The sequence below is a fragment of the Danio aesculapii genome, chromosome 23, assembly GCF_903798145.1.
Source record: "Danio aesculapii chromosome 23, fDanAes4.1, whole genome shotgun sequence".
NCBI lineage: Eukaryota > Metazoa > Chordata > Actinopteri > Cypriniformes > Danionidae > Danio > Danio aesculapii.
The window spans coordinates 48672167-48690820 of NC_079457.1; the positions used below are offsets into that span (position 1 = coordinate 48672167).

General features: G+C 37.2%; 1 protein-coding gene across 1 annotated transcript in view; it reads left to right on the forward strand.

Annotated features, from left to right (window-relative positions):
* Positions 1–692: 692 nt before the first annotated feature.
* The window catches only part of cdh26.1 (cadherin 26, tandem duplicate 1), a 36821-nt gene continuing 18859 nt past the window's right edge, over positions 693–18654 (forward strand). Inside the window, exons 1-9 of the mRNA XM_056449694.1 lie at positions 693–947; positions 5601–5654; positions 7232–7327; positions 9689–9841; positions 9928–10078; positions 12841–13016; positions 13229–13357; positions 15604–15789; positions 17911–18182. Coding sequence (XP_056305669.1) covers positions 912–947; positions 5601–5654; positions 7232–7327; positions 9689–9841; positions 9928–10078; positions 12841–13016; positions 13229–13357; positions 15604–15789; positions 17911–18182 — 1253 coding nt within the window. The 5' untranslated portion in view covers positions 693–911. The remainder of the gene's footprint in view (positions 948–5600; positions 5655–7231; positions 7328–9688; positions 9842–9927; positions 10079–12840; positions 13017–13228; positions 13358–15603; positions 15790–17910; positions 18183–18654) is intronic.

The following is an 18654-nucleotide window of genomic DNA, read 5'->3' on the forward strand; positions in this document are numbered from 1 at the left end:
AGTGGCCAGTGAGTGTATATATATATATATATATATATATATATATATATATATATATATATATATATATATATATATATATATATATATATATATATATATATATATATACAGCCTGATTTCGTGAGGAAAGGTAATTATTTTACATTTTGTTAGTTTAGTGGCTAATTCATGCATATTCGTACAAGTTCAGTCATACGAAAATGTAAAATTTTAAAAAGGAGGCGTGGCACCAAACCCCGCCCCTAAACCCAACCCTCATTGGGGGATGAGCATATTGTACTAAATTGTACAGATGACATCACAGGAATTAGCCACTAAATCAAAAAGTTGTGAATTGCCGTGAGATAGCATTGTTATGTATGAACATCGAGATGGTTTGACTTTTATAATTGTACAAATAAAAACGAAAAATATTTATATAAAAGATATGCTCTGTGTATTTTCAGACCACCGTTCACGTCCCTGTGCTGGAGATGCAGTTCATATCCATTTCCCATGTGTGTTAGTAAATACAGGCCCAGGCTTGACACACACCAGTGGTGAACTTAATTTGCATGTAGAGCTGAATGTTTAATCTGCGCATGTATTTGAACAGAGTGTGTGTTTTCTCTTGGCAGATGGCAAGCCGAGCAGCCAGTTTGTCCTCTTTCTGCTGAATGGAGAAACCAGGTGAAATTTTACTCCGTTTACTGCATGATTTGCCACTCCCAGACTGCTGCCCTCAAGGCCTAGTGTTGACGGATGAGTCATTGTGTCGTTAACACACACACGCACACACACACACATCCTCATAGACTCGCTGAACTGCACAAATGTAGAGGTCTGCGTGTCTCGCTGATCTTCTGCTCTCAGTGAAGGTGAATTTTTTTTACTGGTGTTAATCTGATCTTCACCTCTGGAGCTCCAGCATGATGAAGGCTGCTGTATTCCTGCTTCTGTTTACTGTGAGTAGCTTCAACTTTTCTTTTTGTTTGTTTACAGTGAGTCAGATTCCTAATCTTTTCTATGATCTGATGTAATGCATGACTAACATCAGTGTTAATTGTTTTATTTGATGACTGGATTCAATGTTATTTTTGTCAAAATATACCTCACACAAGTCGAGTTTTGAGTCTACAATGCAAAAAAAATGACTGTCGTATTAAATTATTTGTCTTTTTTCTAGTCTAAATATCTAAAAATTCTTAAATCAAGACGCATTTTCTGGATCCACAAAAAATATAGTCTTGTTTTCAAATATAATGAGTCAAAATGAAGTGAGTTTGTCCGTAAAACAAGCTCAATAATCTGACATGAAATTACTTTGCTTTCCCAATTGTCAAAGTGAAACAAGGTTATTCTGCTTCTCCCGTTGTCAGATTATTCTGCTTGTTTTAAGGAGAAACTTACTTCGTTTTGACTCTATTTCTAAAAACAAGACTATATTTTGTGCATGTCTTAAATCGAGAAAATGCTTCTTGATTTAAGAGTTATTTGGACTAGAGTTAATCAGATAAATAGTGTGCAGTTAGATTAGAAATTATGCATATTAAAATAAAATATGCCTGCAGTTTCTATGTGCGCATGCAAAATCTATGTACTATGTACTAAATCTATATACTGTAAAAGAAACACTATTACGCTTCACTGTTTACTGTTTACTTGAAACTGAAATAAAGTTTACAAATAAAAAAACACTACATTTTTTCAGCCAGTTCCCAAAACAACACGCCACATTTCTGTTTCTGTGTAAACTCTAAAATATTAACAAACCCAATAAATAACCACATAAATAAAACGACAGACATATAGACAGACAGATAATAAATAAATAAATAAATAAATAAATAAATAAATAAATAACCACATAAATAAAATGACAGACATATAGACAGACAGATAATAAATATAAAAAAATAAATAAATAAACAAACAAATATATAAAAAAGACAGACAGATAATAAATAAATAAATAAAAAAATAAATAAAACGACATATAGACAGACAGTTAATAAATATAAATAAATAAAAAAGACAGACATAGACAGACAGCTAATAAATAAATAAATGAATAAAAACACAGACATATAGACAGACAGATAATAAATATAAATAAACAAACAAACAAACAAATAAATAAAAAAGACAGACATATAGACAGACAGATAATAGAAGATAAAAAAATTAAGACAGACAATAAATGAAAAAATAAATAGACAGATAATAAATATAAACAAATAAACAAAAAAGCCTGACAGACGGACAGCTAATAAATAAATAAATAAATAATAAGACGGACATAGACAGACCGCTAATAGAAAATGAAAAAATTAATTTACAGACAGACAATAAATAAATAGACAGACAGATAATAAATAAATAAAAATAAAAAGACAGACAAATACACCAACAGATGATAAATAAATAAATAAATAGGCTGACAGATAATAAATAAATGAATAAATTTAAAAATAAAAGACAGACAGACAGACAGACGGACATAGACAGTGAGGTCGCTGGTTTGAGTCTCGGCTGGGTCAGTTGGTGTATCTATGTGGAGTTTGCATGGTCTCCCCGTGTTGGCGTGGGTTTCCTCCGGGTGCTCTGGTTTCCCCCACAGTCCAAACACATGCACCATAGAGGAATTGATGAATTAAATTAGCCGTAGTGTATGAGAGTGTGTGTGTGTAAATAAGTGTGCATAGGTGTTTCCCAGTACTGGGTTGTGGCTGGAAGAGCATCCGCCGTGTAAAACATATGATGAAATAATTGTCGGTTCATTCCGCTGTGGCAACCCCTGATGAATAAAGAGACTAAACTAAAGGAAAATGAATGAACATTAACTAGTGGAGCATTATGTTAAAGTCTTACCCTTAATTGTGTTATCTTCAATCCACTTAAATTTGTTAAGTTAACCTAGCTGGTTTGTGTTGGGACAGCTTGAATGACTTGTGTGGAACCCTGCAGTTTCTACAGTGTTGTGCGATAGCTGTCTTTGATGTATGAAACGCTCTTCAAAGTGAGATCTGTGTGAAATGTAACACTGGCGATCACTAAGGAAGTAAGTTTAGCATGCAACAGTTTAATCGACAACACACACGTTAAGAGGAAACTAAACTACAGTCAAATACAGCGTTAAACAAAGAGTAACCCATGAGGAACAGTATCTGTTCATATCAAATGGCCTTTCTATAGAGACAGATGGCGTCCTCAGCTGATTTGTTTACCTGTGTTGGTGCCCGCTTGTGTTTTCGAGTAGCTTTATTGTGATGAATCAGCAATATGCTTTACTAAAGAGCTAAACAGTGTGTAGTTTGTCTTTTAGCAGGTGGTATGATAGCATGTTATCTGAGGGAAACAGCATGCTGTAGCATCATCTTACAAACAGCGTTCTCATGGGTCTCAAACTCTTTCAGAAAATAAACATCATGGAAAGTTGAATTGGTCGAAGCCTAAAATCTATCCAGTGCTGTTTCCTATTGTAATTTATAGTGTTCTCTAAGTGAATGCTTATACGGTACACTGAAAATAAGGCTTCATTTTTAAGGTAAGTGGTTGCAAACACTTTATATGTGCTGAATTTATACAAATTTAGTACTGTAGTAACTTCAACTTAATTTAATTGTTTAAATTCAGCCCATATCGATTGCTTGCAACCACTTACCTTAAATTAAGAGTAAATCCATTCACTTATTTTCTTTTCAACTTAATCCCTTTCTTAATCCGGGGTCGCCACAGCGGAATGAACCGTCAACTTATCCAGCAAATGTTTTACGCAGCGGATGCCCTTCCAGCTGCAACCCATAACTGGGCAACATTCATACACACTCATTCACACACATCCACTATGGGCAATTTAGCATACCCAATTCCTATACCACATGTCTTTGGACTTGTGGGGGAAACCAGAGCACCCGGAGGAAACCCACGTGAACGCAGGGAGAACATGCAAACTCCACACAGAAACACCAACTGACCCAGCCGAGGCTCAAACCAGCGATCTTCTTGCTGTGAGGTGATCATGCGACCCATTAAGCCACTGTGACACCTATTATTAATGTAATCTGGTTGATTGTAGGTTTGATCTGTATTAATATTCATGAAAGCACCAGTTTAATTAAATCACAATTGATTAAAATTAGCCAGAACGGACCTGGCCTCGACGCTTTTGGTGTTCACAGTTTAAGGGCACTTAAAAGGAAGCAGTACATGAAACAATTGGACTGAATTGCACTGTAATGAGAATAAGAGGTGTGAGATTATTTGGGGTCACTTATTTACATTAAATCTGTTTGAATGTACATGTGAGAGGTTTTATCTGTAAAAGTCTCTCAATATATATATATATATATATACATACACATATATACATACATATACATATATACATATACATATATATGTGTATATATATAGTTTTTAAATCACTCTCTGTTCATCAAAGCAGATAGATCATTCTTTGTCTCATGATAGATCTGAACCGTGAATGATGAATGTTATATTCTGGTTGAAACTATGTTTAACCCCAATTAGTTTTCCCCCGTCAGCATTAGTAAGACATTTGGCATGATGATGTTTTCTGTTGTTGTTGTTTCTCAGTCTTCAAACAAGCTCGACAACATCCCGCAGTGTTATTAAAGGAAAATCTGAAGAATGTCAATCAACACTTTTAATATTAGAGGCGAAGCTGACAGAGGCGTTTAGATGATCATCAATGCATTATCAAATAGTTAACATGAACCAACAACAGTAATTCCATTACCTGAGTAAAGTCAGTGTTAAATGTATTGTTGATTGTTTGTTCATGTTAGTAAATGCATGAACTCATACAGCCGTATAGTAGTGTTACCATTAAGTTTTGACCTTTTATGCTAAACATCATAATATAAATTAAAGATGATGTTTCACAAAGAAATTATGTTATCTTGAAGTAACCACACTGAATAATATTTGTTTGGATTAGTAATATGAACTGCTAATAACTTAATTTGGCCAATTTTCTCAATATTTAGAGGTTTTTTAAACCTCAGATTCCAAATTTTCTCATATTCTGCCAAATATTATCAAATATTATCATAACATACCATACAAACAATGGGAAATGTATTCATAATTATCTCTGGCGTCAGTGTTGGGCCACTCTTGTCTATAGCAGAACAGCTGCTAATGAGGAGGCGAGGCTATAGATAGTATGACCCCATCTGATTGGTCAAATTAACAACCAATGCATAAATGTCTGCGATACATATATTGCATTTACTATTATCAATAATTTTGCAATATATTCTGCAGCCCTGTTATAATGTCTCCATTCATTCATTCATTCTTTTATTTTATTTTCGGCTTAGTCCCTTTATTAATGTCGCCACAGCGAAATGAACCGCCAACTTATCCAGCATACTGTATGTTTTACACAGCGGAACTGTCTATGCTGCCCAGCCAAGGTGTCTCAATTTCCCCCCAAAATTCCCCAGGGTCACAATTGTGGACCTCTAAATGAAAATGATCTATGTTTATAACTCCTCATGAGCTGTGAAGGGTTTTCTTCAATATTTATGTTTAATGATGGTCTGTTTATTCGTTTGACTTGTTTTGTTTTTCTTTTGTCTGTCCATCAGCTCGTGGATTTCAATGCTTCATACTCAAATGAGACCAGCAGTCGGCAAAAGCGGGTAGGTAATCAAAAACAGCAATTAAAAATATAATATCTCACGCATTGTCTTGTATTTTATAATAATAAGGGTTTTAAAATGTTGTTTTTTTTAAAGAATTATTTCTGGTTCCTTATTTGGTAAACAGGTATTAAAGGAACATTTATTTCTTACACTTTAAAAACTTTGTTAACCCAAAGAACATTTTACACTTTAAAGAACCTGATAAACAGAACAGAACAGTATAGAACAGAATAGAATAGAATAGAATAAAATAGAATAGAAAAACAGAATAGAATAGAATACAACAGAATAGAATAGAACAGAATTGAATAGAATACAACAGAATAGAATAGAACAGAATTGAATAGAATAGAAAACAGAACAGAATAGAAAAGAACACAAAAATAGAATAGAATAGATCACAATAGAATAGAACACAACAGAATAGAATAGAATAGAAAAACAGAACAGAACAGAATTTAATAGAATAAAATAAAACAGAACAGAATAGAATAGAAAAACAGAACAGAATAGAATAGAACAGAACAGAAAAGAAAAGAACACAATAGAATAGAATAGAACACAACAGAATAGAATAGAACACCACAGAATAGAATAGAATAGAAAAACAGAATAGAACAGAATTTAATAGAATAAAATATATCAGAACAGAATAGAATACAACAGAATAGAATAAGATAAAATAGAAAAACAGAATCGAATAGAATGCAACAGAATAGAATAAAATATATCAGAACAATAGAATAGAAGACAATAGAATAGAATACAACATAATCGAATACAACAAAATAGAATAGAAAAACAGAATACAATTGAATAAAATATAACAGAACAGAATGGAATACAACAGAACAGAATAGAGTAGAAAAACAGAACGGAACAGAATAGAATAAAACAGAATAGAATAGAATCGAATAGAATAGAACCTAATAGAATAACACAGAATGGAATAGAATAGAATAGAATAGAACAGCAGAATAGGATAGAACAGAATATAAAAGAACAGAACAAAACAGAATAGAATAGAAAAACAGAATAGAAAAGAAGAACAGAATACAGAAGAATAGATTAGAATATAATATAATAAAATAGAATAGAAGGGAATATAACAACAGAACGGAATGGAATAGAATAAAATAGAATTTGAACAGACTGAATGGAATAGAATAGAATAGAATAGAATAGAATAGACTATAACAGAACAGAATATAAACATTTCAACATTTTATATGTTTTATGTTTCTCTTGATTTCCCCCCCCCCCCCTTCCCGGTTATTAATGTTTTATTCAGTATTTCCCCCATCATATTAAGTTGTGTGTACTCATTTTTGTGCTGTGCTCTTCAGTTTTGGTTTTGTTGGATCAGTTGATCTGCTTTGTCTTTGGTACTGACTAGTCTAATGTGTACGCACACATATATTCCAGGATAAGCATCCTGTAGAGAATATGAATGTTAAAGAGAGCTCTGTGAGGGGTGAACTCATAGAAGCTCAACACTGTAAATGGAGAAGTGTTTTGCTGTTGAAAAGTTTCAGCGCAGGATTGCTTCTGATGTTTTCCTCTGTTTATGAAAGGATGCTGTCCTCATCCGCACAAAGAGACGATGGGTTTTGTCCACCATTGATCTGGAGGAAAACATGCCTGGACCGTTTCCAGTGGAGGTGACACAGGTAACCATAAAAATACTGCTCAATGTCAGGGGTCTTAACTAATTTATTCGGCAGTCAAGTTCAGTAGTATGAAAATATTCGATTTTTAAAAGGAGGTATGGCCCAAACCCCACCCCCAATCCAGTTATTGGGGGATAAGCAAATCCTACTGGTTTGGGGTGGATGTTAGCGATCGCGTAAGTGAAGAGCAGGGGTTGGTGGGAGACTTCGTAACTGAAGGGTGGGGGGTGGGCGTTAGCGATCTTGTAAGCGAAGAGGGGGGTTGGTAGGGGGGTCGGTGGAGACTTCAAGTGAAGAGCGGGTGAGGGGGTGTTGCAACCCACAACCTGTCGCTGGACCCCTAAATTGCCAGGGTTAGTTGTTTTAGGGAATGGGTGATTGGGTCAATCTGTGCCTTTGAAAACACTATCGTTGGGTTTAGGGAAGGGGTGATTGGGTCAATCTGTGCCTTTGAAAACACTATCGTTGGGCTTAGGGAAGGGGTGATTGGGTCAATCGGTGCTTTTGAAAACACTATCGTTGGGTTTAGGGAATGGGTGATTGGGTCAATTTGTGCCTTTGAAAACACTATCGTTGGGCTTAGGGAAGGGGTGATTGGGTCAATCGGTGCTTTTGAAAACCCTATCGTTGGGTTTAGGGAAGGGGTGATTGGGTCAATCTGTGCCTTTGAAAACACTATCGTTGGGCTTAGGGAAGGGGTGATTGGGTCAATCGGTGCTTTTGAAAACTATCGGTTGGGTTTAGGGAAAGGGGTGATTGGGTTAATCGGTGCTTTTGAAAACACTATCGGTTGGGTTTAGGGAAGGGGTGATTGGGTCAATCGGTGCTCTGGAAAACACTATCGGTTGGGTTTAGGGAAGGGGTGTTTGGGTCAATCGGTGCTTTTGAAAACACTATTGGTTGGGTTTAGGGAAGGGGTGATTGGGTCAATCGGTGCTTTTGAAAACACTTGGTTGGGTTTAGGGAAGGGGTGATTGGGTCAATCGGTGCTTTTGAAAACACTGTTGGTTGGGTTTAGTGAAGGGATAGAGTGGGTCAGTCAGTCAGTCATTCGACAGCGGCCTCTGGTGGATGTACGTGAGAGCAGCAGACGTGAACGGCACTCGAGAGAAATTTGACATCTGAAAAATCGAACACCGCAGTGGATTCGCGAAAACAAAAACTGAACAAAAGTACCTCTTGGGACGTATTTCGCTCTCTCCAGAAATAAATACAGGAGTACGGATCAATAATGAGCCTGGTTTCTCATTCCCTGTGGTTTTCAAACTGACAGCTCTGATACTTGTTTAAATAGGCCAACAACAGGTTCTTCAGCTTGTTCTGTTCACACTGTGTGGGATATTTTGTAAATGTGCTTGTCACTGCCTAGATGTTTCAGGAGTCAGGGGTTGTTGAAAGAGTTTCACTCCTGTAAATCACTGAACTGTGTGTACAGAGAAAGGATTAAGCAATGAAAGGTGAACTGACAACAATACATGAACTATTAAACTCAATTGTGATATGATTTATCAGTCTTGGGCATTTATTTGTTTAACCCTCCTGTTGTCTTATAATTCTGTACACATCCATTCACCCATTGGGTCAAAAATTAACCGCTTTCACTAAACCTCTAAAATAAAGCAGATCAATTTAGTTTCAGTCCTCAAATCTTTTCTGCATTAAAACTCATCTTCATCACACACACTCTGCTGAAATATGAAGGAAAACACAAACATTCAGCAGTGTTCACTCAGTGGACATCACTCGTTTTTGACTACAGTAAAGGGTGTGTTTTAAATGGTAAATGTACCTGCAGAAGCATAAAAGGAGTTTAGCAAGACGGTATTCATTACAGTTAAAACAGCAGATTCTTATTGTGTGTGTGTGTGTGTGTGTGTGTGTGTGTGTGCGTGTGTGTGTGTGTGTGTGTGTTGGAGTGCGCATGTGTTTTGCCAGTGTGTTTGTAGATTGTGGTGTAAAAATGGTTTTATAAAATGGGTTATTTTTGACCCATAAGTTAACAGGAGTATTTTAAATGGGCTTAATGTGTCATAATGTATCTTAAAGGGCCAGTTCACCCAAAAATGTAAACTCTGTCATCGTATGTTCATCCTCCACTTGCTCCAAACCTGTCTGTGTTTCTTTCTTCTGCTGAACACAAAGGAAGATTTACTGAAAAATGTTAGAAACGCCATTAGTATTAGACTTCCATAGTATTTTTCTCTCTCTACTCTGGAAGTCAATGGCTTGTTTAGTGTTCAACAGAATAAAGAAACAACCACTTGAGGGAGAGTCAGTGTTTGATTGACTGTCCCTTTAATAATGTATTTTATTTATCAAAAATGCACAAAAGCATTAATAATACATTTAATTTTTATTCAGATGTTTAATGACAAAAAGCAGGAGAACGTCAAGTTCCGCATCTCAGGAGAAGGCGTGACGACACCACCTATTGGGTTGTTTAGCATCAATGAAAACACTGGATCGGTTTTCGTACACCGGGCCATCGACAGGGAAGTCAACCCCATCTTTCATGTAAGATTACCCAAATGACAAAATAACACTGCTTATTAAAATTATACAACGGTTCACGCTGATGTGGCATGTCAATGATTTTGTAGGTGGACTTCGATGTGCTGGACAGGAACTCTGGAGCCACACTGGACAAAACACTGTCATTTAATGTGGAAATCAAGGACTTGAATGACAACGCACCCGAGTTCACCCCCAGCAACACTATTAGTGCATCAGTTCCCGAAAACACACTTGAAGGTTCAGAGTACACACATTACTGTTCACTCTGCTTTCATCTCTATAAAGCTTTATTCAATGCATGAACAGTTCTCAGTTTATTCTACACTGTGACAATTTGACAATTTAAAATTGTAAGGCAACTTGCACAGCTTTTTTTGGGTCGACTCAACTCTGTACCCAACTCAATTTAAGTTGAGTCCTATACCTTAAGTTAAGTTAACTTTTAAGTTAAACCTATACCTACTATTATACCTATTTTACCCTTACTCTAACCTAACCCTATACCTACTATTATACCTATTATACCCTAGCCTAATCTAACCCTATACCCACTATTATACCTATTATACCCTAGCCTAATCTAACCCTATACCTACTATTATACCTATTATACCCTAGCCTAACCTAACCTAACCCTATACCTACTATTATACCTATTATACCCTAGCCTAACCTAAACCTATACCTACTATTATACCTATTATACCCTAGCCTAATCTAACCTAACCCTATACCTACTATTATACCTATTATACCCTAGCCTAACCTAACCCTATACCCATTATTATACCTATTATGCCCTAGCCTAATCTAACCTAACCCTATACCCACTCTTATACCTATTATACCCTTACTCTAACCTAACCCTATACCTACTATTATACCTATTATACCCTAGCCTAATCTAACCCTATACCCACTATTATACCTATTATACCCTAGCCTAACCTAACCCTATACCCACTATTATACCTATTATACCCTAGCCCAACCTAACCTAACCCTATACCTACTATTATACCTATTATACCCTAGCCTAATCTAACCCTATACCCACTATTATACCTATTATACCCTAGCCTAATCTAACCCTATACCCACTATTATACCTATTATACCCTAGCCTAATCTAACCTAACCCTATACCTACTATTATACCTATTATACCCTAGCCCAACCTAACCTAACCCTATACCTACTATTATACCTATTATACCCTAGCCTAATCTAACCTAACCCTATACCTACTATTATACCTATTATACCCTAGCCCAACCTAACCTAACCCTATACCTACTATTATACCTATTATACCCTTACTCTAACCTAACCCTATACCCATTATTATACCTATTATACCCTAGCCTAATCTAAGCCTATACCCACTATTATACCTATTATACCCTAGCCTAACCTAACCCTATACCTATTATACCCTAGCCCAACCTAACCTAACCCTATACCTACTATTATACCTATTATACCCTAGCCTAATCTAACCTAACCCTATACCTACTATTATACCTATTATACCCTAGCCTAACCTAACCCTATACCCACTATTATACCTATTATACCCTAGCCCAACCTAACCTAACCCTATACCCACTCTTATACCTATTATACCCTTACTCTAACCTAACCCTATACCCATTATTATACCTATTATACCCTAGCCTAATCTAAGCCTATACCCACTATTATACCTATTATACCCTAGCCTAACCTAACCCTATACCTATTACACCCTAGCCTAACCTATCCTAACCCTATACCCACTATTATACCTATTATACCCTAGCCTAATCTAAGCCTATACCCACTATTATACCTATTATACCCTAGCCTAACCTATCCTAACCCTATACCCACTATTATACCTATTATACCCTAGCCTAATCTAAGCCTATACCCACTATTATACCTATTATACCCTAGCCTAACCTATCCTAACCCTATACCCACTATTATACCTATTATACCCTAGCCTAATCTAAGCCTATACCCACTATTATACCTATTATACCCTAGCCTAATCTAAGCCTATACCCACTATTATACCTATTATACCCTAGCCTAATCTAACCCTATACCTACTATTATACCTATTATACCCTAGCCTAACCTATCCTAACCCTATACCCACTATTATACATATTATACCCTAGCCTAATCTAACCTAATCTAACCTAACCCTATACCTACTATTATACATATTTTACCCTGCTAACCTAACCTAACCCCTATACCCATTATTATACCTATTAGACCCTTACTCTAACCTAACCCTATACCTACCGTTATACCTATTATGCCCTAGCCTAATCTAACCTAACCCTATACCTACTATTATACCTATTTTACCCTAATGCTAACCTAACCTAACCCAATGCCCATTATTATACCTATTAGACCCTACCCTATCTTTTGAAAAGGTACCTCCCCAGTGACAGCTCCTGTATCTTTATTTCTGAGAGTGTACTGTCATATTTATAAAATCTCTAGACTACAGTTAGCCAAGTAAAAAGATAATATACAACCTCCTAAATTCTAAATTATTCCCACATTCTGGTAATCAAAGGGCCTGTGGACGTTGGAAGGTTGTGCTCTTGGTGATGTTGCTGTGCTTGGCAAACTTCTCACCAAATGTGTGACGGCTCAGCTGCTGTGGTGCTTTGCTTACGCTCTTCCAAAGTGTCTATTCTAGACACACGTCGGAGTTCCCTATCTGAAGGGGAACATCCTGGTTATGTCCGTAACCCACATCTCCTGAAGGAGGGAATGGAGACGTGTAGTGTATCTCTGTTTCCACAGCTGCTGGGTTTCCAATGACTTGCCTAATTACCCTAACTTTACCCTAATTACCCTAGTTAAGCCTTTAAATGTCACTTGAAGAATATCTAGTCTAATATTATGTGCTGTCAGCATGGTAAAGATAGAAGAAATGATGATACTCGTCCTGTGATAATGACAGCTGTTTGCGTATCCTGTTTTAATAGGCCCAATCCAAGCGACATTACAGGCTCATGACAACGATCAGCAGGACACTCCGAATTCACAGTTCACCATGCGTGTGATTTCACAAGTTCCAGCCGTTCCCGTCTTTAGCCTGAGGGACATCCCACAGACCACCAAAATCAAGCAGCTTGCCTTCTCGGGATGCTTTGATTTCGATGTGAGTAGCTAATGCCACACTGAAAAAAAACGATTCATTGGATTTACAGTTGATATGGGCTGAATTTAAACAGACAAAGTTGAACATTACTTAATTTAATTGGTTTGTTTAAAGCCTGTCTAAATTGTTTGTAACCACCTACCTTGAAGAATTGTGATGGTTTTGTAGCATTCATCAGTATTTTTAATCTCTTCTCTCTCTTGTGTTTTTAGAAAGCAAAGTCATATAAGATTCTAGTTGAAGCCAAGGATAAAGGTACGCCTCCGATGTCTTCTACTGCAACTGTTATTGTGGATATTACAGACTCCAACACTCACCAGCCAGAGTTCAGCTCCACTACAGTGAGTCAAACTATACACTGACCATCTCACTTTACAGGTCACCTCTTATGCCCCTTTTTGCAGATGTAAAATAAGTCTCTGGTGAGTGTGTAGTTGAGTTTCAGCTCAAAATACCACACAGATAATGTTTCTAACTCTCTGAAACGGACCCTTTTTAGGCTTTGATCCTAATTGTGGAGTTTTGGTGACTGTCGCTTTAAATTCAAATGAGATTGTGCTCTTTTTAAAAGAAGGAGGAGCTACAAATGCGTGTGTCAGCATAGTGGCAGATGTAAAACAGCACTCAGTGTCAGGTGTGCTTCAGTGTGAGTGTGTGTTCATGCTTCTGTCAGTCTATGTCGCTCCTGTCGCTGTTCATCTAAAACTCCACATCTATAATCCTCTTAGTCTATGCTGACATTATCTTCAGCAGCTCAAACACTCTAATAGCTAATGGACAGACGGCTGCTTCTCACTTAGGGCTGCTGTTTATGCTAATGAGATTGAGAGATGGGCACTAGTGGGCGGGGCTTTCCTCTCTGATGATGCGTACAAGGGGAGAATGTCAATCAAAGTGTTTCTGCAGACTGTTTATATTAAGTCTGATTATAACAAATACAATTAATACGTTTTTACCATTAGCAGCTGGTTATATTCAGGGTTTAATCCCCTTAGAAAAGTGATTTTTGCTCAATAGCTCTCCTTTAAAGGCTCCAGTATATTTCAAAACTAAATAAAAACAGTGACATTACATCATTTCTGTCACGATCACCAGTGATCCAACCTTTATAGATCAATGGAGAACGTTCACATTCACACGGACTATAATCCTGTCTCAATATGAACTACAAGTCCTGTCATGCACCACACACACACACCTGCTCCAAGTCTCTATTGATTACACTCACACAGCTGATGCTACTCATGTACTGATTACACACACACATATATACGGCTCACTTTGACACCCTCATTGCTGAAGCTGCGGTCACACTGGAGTTTGAGCTTACGAAATTCTGTAGTACGGAGCTGTAAAAACGGGCGGGATTAAACAAGATGATTAGACAATTTAAAAAGCAAGCGATTGCTCCATAATTTAAATTTCTGTAAATAGAGGTCATGTTTTGATCTTCAATTGGTCTTACGCAGTCACAAGATGCGATTTCGCAGGTCAGAGTTCACCAAGCTTGAACTCTGCACCGCAGCGAACTGCGAAACTTGTCGCGTGACCTTGCGTTTTTAGTCTGACGCATTCGTGTGCTTATGAATGGAAGTCTATTGGGAGAAAAGTCCAGTGTGACCGCAGCTTGAGTCTTGTTTGGTTAACACTGTGTAACATTACAAATCTGGTATAGTTTCTACATGGTTCGACTCTTCCTTTGTTTTATCGTTTACCCTGTCTGCCGCCTGTACTAACCATTTGCCTGTTACCTAACGACACCTCTGATTGCCTTGTTTGTACCCGTTTGCGCCTGTTGTTGATCATTGTCTGTCTAACCATGATTCTTAATAAAACCTGCATAGAGATCCTCACTCTGTTGTCACTCATCTCCCTTATAGCTACAATTTCCAGCAAAATGTGGTCAAAATTGTATTATTAAGTTCATTTAAGAAACTGCTGTCCAAAGCGAGCTTTTGGGGAGTGCATTTTGGCTCTAAAAGGGATAGTTCACCTAAAAATGAAAGTGTCCTGTTAATTTACTCATCCACAGGTCATCCTTTTATTCTTCAGTAGAACATTAAAACAGATTTTGAGTTGAAACTGCGGTCCTTAATGATTCATATAATGGCAGTGAATATCAATAGCCCTGACTCCTGCTGACACCGAGCTCTTGTGAAGCCAAACGATCACTCTGTGTAAGAAATTCAACATTATTTACAATATTCTTAGCTTTAATATCATCAGGAGCCACGGCTATTGATTTGGACTCATTTGTATTTGTTTATTTTATAAACCTGTCACTGGAATTGAGAGGGATCTGGATGCAGACCTGGTGCAGTGCAATCTGAGCTGCATCTAATGGTTTTAAATGTGCTCACTTAACCCTACCTGTTACAATGACGTCACGCATTGTGTCTGACATTGCATCGCTGAGTGATGCAATCTCAGCTTGCATCATAAAGGCTGCATCCAGATACTATTGCTTGAATTGGGTTCTTATTAGACACTACGATGAAAATTAGTTGGCTTGTAGTTGCAGTGTAACTTGCATGCTTGTGTGTGATAAGATATGCTTTGATCAAATGATTGCGCACGTGTTCAACAGTACAATGCTGAAGTGATGGAAATGGAGTCGAACAAGGAGATCCTGAGAATCAACGTCACAGACAAAGACACGCCGAACACTCCTGCGTCTCGAGCCGTTTTCTCCATCCTGAAGGGGAATGAAGACGGAAACTACAAGATCATCACAGACCCTAAAACCAACCAGGGAGTGCTGTCGGTAATCAAGGTAAATCACACTGTTTCTGTAAACCTCCTGTTGTAATTCTGTATACATTATTACGTCCTTTGGGTCAAAAATGTCCCGCCTTCACTAATCCTCTGAAATCAAGCAGACTTGTTTATGCTGTTAGAGTTTTTATTGTGTTTTTGTCATAACTTACTGCCAGCACTGTTCCAGCAACTGCCCCTTTACATTAACTTACCTGTAAATGTGTTTTACAGTAGCTTCCGCAATTTCATTTTACAGTAAAATAGCCTTACTTCAACTTCCTTTTATAGTAAAATGCCCTTTACCACATTTAATTTTACAGTATGACAATTTTTACAGTACTTTTACTGTAATTTATTTACATTGTACCATAACATCGCCAAGGCCTTTAGATGACAATACCCAATTTTGGTGTTGATCTGTTTCCTAAAAGGAGTTTGTTAAAATACAGTGCCTGAAATTATTTCTTTACCACATTTAATTTTGCAGGATGACAATTTTTACAGTACTTTTACTGTAATTTATTCACATTTTACTCTAGCAGTATAAACCCTTCATTTTAAGTATTTACTATTGCATAAAAAATCCAAAGTGACTCCTTTTTCATTAGCGGTCTCATTTTTGTCTTCACCTACAGTAGCTGTACTTGATTACTTTGATTACAGTAGAGAACCGCAAATTCCTAATATGCAGTGAGTTACTGTAATTTTTATAAAATGACCCACAATGCAGTGCATATTCAATTCAATTCCCCTTTATTTGTATAGCGCTTATACAATGTAGATTGTGTCAAAGCAGCTTTACATAAAGGGTCATAGTAAATAGGAACAGTGTAGTTCAGTTTGTAGTGTTTAAGTTCAGTTCAGTTGAGCTCAGTTCAGTGTGGTTTAATAATCACTACTGAGAGTCCAAATACTGAAGAGCAAATCCAACAATGCGCAGCTCTATAGATCCTGAACCATGCAAGCCAGTGGCGACAGCGGAGAGGGAAAAAAAACTTCACTAACTGGCGAAAGTGAAGAAAAAAACCTTGAGAGAAACCAGGCTCAGTTGGGCACGACCATTTTAATTTCTCCGCTGGCTAAACGTCTTGTGCAGAGCTGCAGTCTCAGTGGCGGAGGCTGGAAGCTGGCCTCAGCGAAGACTTGTCTGTCTCTGGAGCGTCACAGGAATCAGTCTCATGTTCTCCACTCCTCCATGACCATCACAGTAGCTGCTCAGGATACGGCCCGGTCCAGGATATGGAAACCTTGGGATCATCTCGTCGTTGATCTTGGATCGAATCAGTGACTCTGCATAGTCTGAGGGCCTCGAGATAAAGTTTGTTAATAGAGGATGCTGGGCAGCCAGCAAACAGTGCATTACAGTAGTCCAGCCTAGAAGTCATAAAAGCATGGACTAGCTTTTCTGCATCTGAGATGGATAGCATACTTCGTAACTTAGCGATATTTCTCAGATGAAAGAAAGCAGTTTTTGTGACATATTACAGTGGTGAACTGTAAACAATGCATGTTGTTTTTTTTGTGGGCATTTTTTTACAGTAAATAACTGTAAAATTGTGGTCTAAAGTCTAAAAAAAAGTCTAATGGTGCATTCACACCAGATGCAAATAAAGTGTCAAGCGGGAGTGATTTGCATGTTAAGTCAATGCAAAGACGCGAGTAGACATCCTGCAGTGCGAATAGGCATCCAGCCTTCCTAAAGCACAGCTACTCTCTCAATAAAACCCATGTCAGACATTCAGCAATGAAACTAGAGTCACCAAGTCGACAGAAGCCCCGCCCATGACGCAAATCCGATAATATAGTACAATCAGGGGCAGACTGGCCATAGGGAACACCGGGACATTTCCAGTTGGCCTGACGGTCAATCTGCGCAACAACCCTCCCATTGAAAATGCTTTCCCAGTCTATTATGATTAGAAATGTGCTGAGAAATCTTCTTTCCGTTAAACAGAAATTGGGAATAATATACAGCATGGTGAATAATTCAGACTTTAACTGTATATTTAGTTTTAGTAATTCTAATATAACAGTGCTATCAAAATCATATGAATATTTTACACCTGCAGCAATTGAAGCATTATATTATTGAGATGATCAGACTACAGATGCTCCGTTTTGGGTTTGTATTTCACAGGGGAAGAATTTCGAGAAGACCGAGATCACAGAGCTGGTGATTGCAGTGGAGAACGAGGAGAAGATATTTCAGTGTGTTGATGGAAAACGCACCTCTGCTTCGCCACCAAAGCCGCAAACCACCAGAGCGGCAGTGAAAGTCATCGACGTGAACGATCCGCCAGTGTTTAAGAAAAACATTGAGAAAGTTTACCGCAACGAGAACGGGAAACCAGGAGATGTGCTGTTCACACCGGATATTAAAGATGAGGATTCAGACGTCAATAATCTCAGGTGTGGATAAACTTTACCCTAAATATGACTTTCATGTGTGTTTAATCAATTTAATTCCTGTTTAAACACACACAATTAATACACAAATACACTTCATTGAACATGTACACACAGACATCACCTGTAACTGCAGGTTAACTATGCTTATATATAATAACTTTAACTGTTAAAAGCTATTAATTGCTAGTTATTATAAATTATTAGTAACTAATAAAGTTATGGTAACTATCAACCTTTAATTTTTCCAGATTTGATTGTAAGGCAATAATGTGGACCTTTTGTAAAGCTGTTTTGAAATAATAATTATTGGGAAAAGCGCTATACTGTACAAATAATCTTGAATTGTTTGGAAAATTAATGCACGTGAATGATTAAATGATTTTCTGAACAACACAACATTACAAAGATGTATTATATAATTACAATTTTATAATACTAATGCATACAATTATGCCAGTTTAGTTAGACACAC